At 43.8% G+C, this 6,160-nt stretch overlaps 1 protein-coding gene across 2 annotated transcripts in view; it reads right to left on the reverse strand.

Annotated features, from left to right (window-relative positions):
* The window catches only part of Ermp1 (endoplasmic reticulum metallopeptidase 1), a 33,392-nt gene that overhangs the window by 11,098 nt on the left and 16,134 nt on the right, over positions 1–6,160 (reverse strand). For both annotated transcript variants that reach the window (XM_005352122.3, XM_013348089.2), the window contains exons 8-10: positions 5,529–5,749; positions 2,234–2,408; positions 1,530–1,720 (exon numbers count right to left, since the gene is read on the reverse strand). In XM_005352122.3, the coding sequence (XP_005352179.1) occupies positions 1,530–1,720; positions 2,234–2,408; positions 5,529–5,749 (587 nt within the window). The remainder of the gene's footprint in view (positions 1–1,529; positions 1,721–2,233; positions 2,409–5,528; positions 5,750–6,160) is intronic.

The following is a 6,160-nucleotide window of genomic DNA, read 5'->3' on the forward strand; positions in this document are numbered from 1 at the left end:
GTTCCATACTAAGTGAGAGTCTAGAAAACGACAGATGCCGTCAACTGGCCAGGACGGTCCTTTGTGACAGTGGACCTGCGAGCAACAGGAGGATGGAAACAAAATACAATGATGCTGTGCTCAAACGTCAAAGGAAAACGGACCAGAGTCCATTAGCAGTCAGGCCAGCACCTTCTGAGACTCACTGCACAGCAGACACCACTGAACTCAACCCACCATGGCACCAAAGCTGGCAAACTGTCAAAGGTAAGCTACACTATTGAACAGTAAGTAGTGTCCTTTCAGTTAGCCACTGCAAACTCTAAACAAGGGATCTCAACTCGGGACAGTAAACGTGATTCTCTCAGTTGCAATGTTGGCATCCAAAAATATACTTAGCTTTTTTTTTTTTTCTGTAACCAAAATAGCAAATTGAAAGAAAAATGAACACAAAATGCATTTCTCAGGTCTGAGAAACTATCTAAAACTAGCTCCTGCTTTTGTTTCATCTTCCTGCCTACATCCTAAGCTCATAAAGAACATGAATACAAAGATATTTTCATAGAGAGGAACATAAAAAATATATCAAAGTCTCTGCAAAGTTAAAGAATCAAATGAAGAAGCTAAGTGTGGTAGCACAGCCCTGTAAGCCAGCACTTGATAAGTGGAGGCAGGAGGTCATCTCCAGAAAGTTAGGCTAGCCTGGGCCAAGTGAGACCTTGTCTCAAAACACAGAAATGGGCAGTAGAGCTGGGCTCAGCGGGCGAGAGTGCTCACTAGGTACAGAATCCCCTGCAAGCATTTAAAAGTCAGAACTGCTGGGGGAGACAGGCAGATCCTAGGAGCTCATAGGTTGGCCAGCCTAGCTGAAAAGCAAGCTTCTGGTACAGTGAGTTATTCTCTCAAGGAAATGAGGCAGGGCCTGGTGTCATCCTGTCCCTCAGAATGTCATTTACTACCACACATATACAACACACATTAAAAGTGAAATGGGGGGGGGGACACATATAGACCCTGGTGCAGCCTGTGTGAACTATGGCTGGGCTGTTTGTGCATCTCCTGACCCCAGACCATCAGGCCTATTTCAGCTCTCAGCAAGTGATAGAACCATTTACCCAACAAAGCATAACTCTAGAAAACATGATGACTTACCACTTAACAAGAGGTAACTGTTTTCTAAAATATCCATGTAATAAAGCCTCACTGACTAGGCACCTTCTCTGCAGTAAAGATTATGGTTCAGTGTTCTACCCAAGGAGAAACCTCACAGTTAGAAGCCAGTGTCTTCAACAGTATGACATATAAGTAAGAAAACAGAGAGAGAGAACTCTAAGAGCACCATTTCCAGTAACAAAAGGAAATAAAGTTGTTTTAGGGGAAGAATGCATCACCACGACCTTTACGTCTTCTTGGTATACTGAACCCACAGACATTGACCCTATCTTTAAGTTTTTTCTTAAAAAAAATACAAATAACGTAAGTTCACAAAATCCAATACAGCTAAAGTCATAACACATATAAAAAATAAAAACAAACCCAGTTTTCCTTACAAAATATGAGGAAAGAATCATCACACAGACAGCCAAGATGGAGGCTAGAACAACATCAGGAGGGATTTCCGAACCGCTTCTTCCAAGGATAGGAGTGAACATCTCAAATACAGCCCAGATGAGATACAGTCCATAAATGTAGGGGATAGACAGCCCCAAAAGGTAAAGAGCAATAAATCTTCCTTGGGCACCTAGAAAAAAGAAAGATTACAAACCTATGAAAGTCTATGATAAGATACAGGGTTCATTTTCACAGGGCCCACCCACTCTGGCACCTGACAGAAACCGAGTCAGGTGTGACTCTAGTCCCTCGGACATGTGACCTAGTGCAATCCGACATTTGCATCAGGGAGGATTAAAGTAATACAATAGTAAATGTTCAAAAACACGAACGTGGAATGGGGTATAGAGCATAAGTTGTTTTGGTTTGGTTTTTTGAGACAGGGTTTCACTGTGGCATTGGAGCCTATCCTGGAACTAGCTCTTGTAGACCAGGTTGGCCTCGAACTCACAGAGCTCTGCCTGCCTCTGCCTCCCAAGTGCTGGGATTAAAGGCGTGTGCCACCACCACCCGGCCAAGATAAATATTTACATGACATAAAAATTAAATATTTTGAAAAGCCAACTGATTAAATAAGTAATCTCTAGGTGCCTTGCATTTTTAACACAGTTCTCGTTTTTATAAAAAAACAAAATTATCCTACCATGCTTCTTGAAGTCCTTGTACACACAAAGCTTTGTGAGCAACGGAAATGCTACCCAGATAGCACTCATGAATGCAGAGCAAAATCCTTGGTAAGTGAGAGCAACAAGGAAAGCACAATGTACAAACAATGAGGTGTCAAAAAACACTTCTCCCAGATACTGGCTGCTGACACTCTGAAAGAAAGAAAAATGCAGTCTTTTCACAGTCATTCATAAATATCTTTTATTACAATTTCTTCAAGGTCATATGCATCTTATTTTCAGCAGGGTCAGCTCTTCAAACTGATGAAGGAAACACACTGCTGCTCCCGCCAGATGGGAGTGGTTACGACTGCTGCACAGGACAAGGCAATCCAGCAAGATAAACAAGGCAGGAGCAATACTGCTCTTTCTATCTGAGGCTAGGAAATGGCCCACAGTAAAAAGATTCCTAAAGGCATCCATCCCCTATCCTTTTTCTGGTCCAAGCAATCTAGTGACCCACGAAGGACACTGCCAGCTGCTGCAGCATCGGAGCACACTCATCCAACCGCCCACCTTCACAGCAAGGGCCACGGTGGAAGTGTGGCTCTCTTTCCTCTCTTTCCTATTGCTATTTTGTCTTCTTTGTCACCTTTTTCTACTCTTGAAACTTTCTTACACATTTGAAGTTCCTTTTAAAAGACATGGAGTCCAGGGGCACCTTATACTATTTGAGAAAGAAAGGTACCTATGGAACTTCAAACATTTTAACATATGCCAAAGAGATCCCATCAATGCAAACCTCAAATTGTAACTACAGTGCATAGACACCAAAGAGGGAATGGCTCGCCTTTAGGCTTCTTCTCTCCATTCTCATTTCTGACTTCAGAGACCCCACTTTAAATTTCACTGGCAAACAGGTTTGAGTTGTTGAATACTTAGGTCCCAACCCTGTGTTAACAGGTGTGATCTTAAAAGAAAATAATTCCCAGAACTCAACCTGAAGGCTAGATGGGCAATGCACATCTATGGACCCAGCACTCGGGAGGCTGAGTCAGATGCCCTCAAGTCTAAAGCCGGACTAGGTTACAGGGCAAGATTATTACCCAATCTGGGAACACGATGAGACTCTGCCTCAAAATATTCAGAACATTAATAACAGTAGTAATTCACTCTGAACCTGAACGCACTCAAAGAGCTTAGTAAGAACACTGAAGTTACTGAGCATGTTTTACAGTACATGCCAGAGTGGAACAATTGAAATCTACGTTCATCCACATCTCTGTTGGTCCCTCCCCTCCCCTCCCCCCCGTCCTTTTCCAATATAGTTGTCAGAGTTTTCCTACTAAATCACAAAACCACTCAACTCTATCCTGCTAAGAATAGGTTAATGGTGGTCTAACTGATTTTTAGGGCCAACCTCCAGTTTCACCCTGGGCCCCTTCTCGTGTGTTACGGTTTGTATTCCCCTGTCTTCACCGCACTCAACTTTTTTCTTTAACTATGGCCCAAATGTGTCTTGCACATTCCCAGTTTTGACTGATCAGCACCTGGTCTCTACCAGGCATTAATGCTTCCGAAGCCCCATTCAAGTGTTCCCTCTCTGTGATGACATGATAACATCTCTCAATTCCAAACCCACGTCTCTTGCCTCTGCATTCTGAAAGCGCTCTATTCCACATGCACAAAATACAAGACTCACCCTAGTTTCTACGTCTTACCAAATGAAGCTGAGCGCAAAGGTGTCCCATTCTCATGGAGCACTCAGCTAAGAGCCTGAAACAACCAGGCGGATTGGCGGTACAGGCCTGCAATCCCAGCAATCCAGGAAGCGGAGGTAGAAAGAGCACATATTCAAGCCCCACCTGGGATACAGTGTGAGCTCAGGGCCAGCCTGAGGAAATTTAGTGGGACCCTGTCTCAAAAGTAAAAGCAAAAAAGTGGGGCTTGGGAGATAGTAAAGTGCTTAATACGCAAGGATGGGAACCTGTATTCCAACCCTAGAGTCCACATAAATGAGCTGGGTAATCCCAGCTTGAGTAGGCAGAGAAACACGGGTAGATCCCTGAGAATCTGCCAGCCAACCTAGCCCTAATAAGCAAGGCCCAGGCCAGTGAGAGACCTGGTGTCAAACAGCAAGGTGCTCTTTTCCTCCCTGACTGTTCCAGGCCTGCAGCCACCAAGAATGACACAGTAACAATCCAGATAGGGGAGCTCATGACTAAGCTGCCTCAGAGGAAACAAACAATCACTGACACCCTTCGCCCTGAAAAGACAGGAGCACCAAAGGCAGAAATTTGGGGAACTCAAGACAAAATGTACAAAACCACACCAGATGACATTTTGGATTTGGATACAGAACATATATATTGGTGGTGCAAGACTAAATGGCTTTGTTATGATTTATGAGTCTTTGGAATATGCAAAGAAGAATGAGCATAAACATTCTTGCAAAAAGACTTGCAAGACATGGCCCCTATGAGAAGAAAAGACCTCCAGAGAACAGCGAAGTGAGCACAAGAACGGAATGGGGGTGGGGCGCGCAGGACCTGGGTCTCTGTGTGAATCTGGACAGAGAGCAAACAGAGTGGAGCCTGCAGTTCTGAGGAGAGGACAAATAAACTAAAACCTTCTTTGTGAAGGGGTAAAAAAGTTGATAGCTAAAGAGGAACACTTGAGGTTGTCCTGACCTTCACACGAGTGTGTGTGTGCACACCACACATATACATGAACACCCATGTACATGAATATACACCAAAAAACAGTAACGAGAGGGCCAAGAACCCAGATTGGCGCAGAGCACTTGCTCAAGCATGCACAGAGCCCAGCACTGTCAAAGTAAATGTGTCCCTGTGGAGTGAAAGCTGAGCACATTACCCTTCCACTGCCTTCAGCACCGCGTGCTGTGGTCATTCTGCTGCCATCAGTAAGAGCTAGTGGGGTTCCGCTCAGATCTCTTCCCACCAACAATATTCAACCACACTCGGATTTACACAGAGACCCATGCTGAGAACAGGCGTGTGATCCTGAGCCTCAGTGTGGTTCTTTGGGATACTGAAGCCACTCTGAGAAAAGTATGATCGCAGCCACAGCATTCTAAATGCTGCAGAAAACACAGCTTGTAACTTCACCTTGAATTCTGCATCCCAGTTCTCAGAATAAGAAAACTCCAAGAAATTAACACCATGACAGCATTTGCTATAGCCATGCTAAACAATTTCTAATAGCTCTGAAAGACCAAACACAATAAATTTCACTTGTTCATCTTCAGTTCTTGAATGCAGCAAAAAAGAAGAAGAAGAAGAAAAAAAAAAAAACACAACAGCCACTTACCACATAATAAAATCTTTTTGCAAGGGTATGTATGAATATTATTTTGGCCACTGTTGCAGTTCCATACAGGCAAACAGCAATATAAAAGTGGTTGTACCATGAGAGAGACTGTCCAATGAGAGAGATGAACACTGCAATAATGAGAACGGTGACAAGGCTAGTGAACCAGCCAATGAACGTGATGGCAAGTCCACATAAGAAGTCTCTCGGGTAGTCAGCGTCTGATGAACAGAAAACGAAAAGGTAACGTCACCATCTTGATCAAATCATTACAAAACCAGTTAGCAGTGCTAAGGGGCAAATGATTCAGGTAAAAGGGAACAGAAGCGCTACATCCACCTTCTGTACTGTACTGGTGGCCTGTGTGTAGGGTAGAAGACCTTTCACCAACAGTCGATGTGTAGGGCCAGCAGGACAGCTCAGCAGGTCACGCTGATGACCTCAGTATGACCCCATGACCCACATGGTGGGAGGAGAGAGCCAAATCCCACAAGCTGCCCGCTGATTTACACACCTGAGCATGTGCCCACACCCACACATTAAAAAATATATATATATATATTTTCAAAAAATAAAAGGTCAACTCCTACAAACCTTTTTTCTTTTTGGTTGTATGTAAATTTTACTCTTAA

Source organism: Microtus ochrogaster, chromosome 8, assembly GCF_000317375.1.
Source record: "Microtus ochrogaster isolate Prairie Vole_2 chromosome 8, MicOch1.0, whole genome shotgun sequence".
Classification (NCBI taxonomy): Eukaryota; Metazoa; Chordata; class Mammalia; order Rodentia; family Cricetidae; genus Microtus; species Microtus ochrogaster.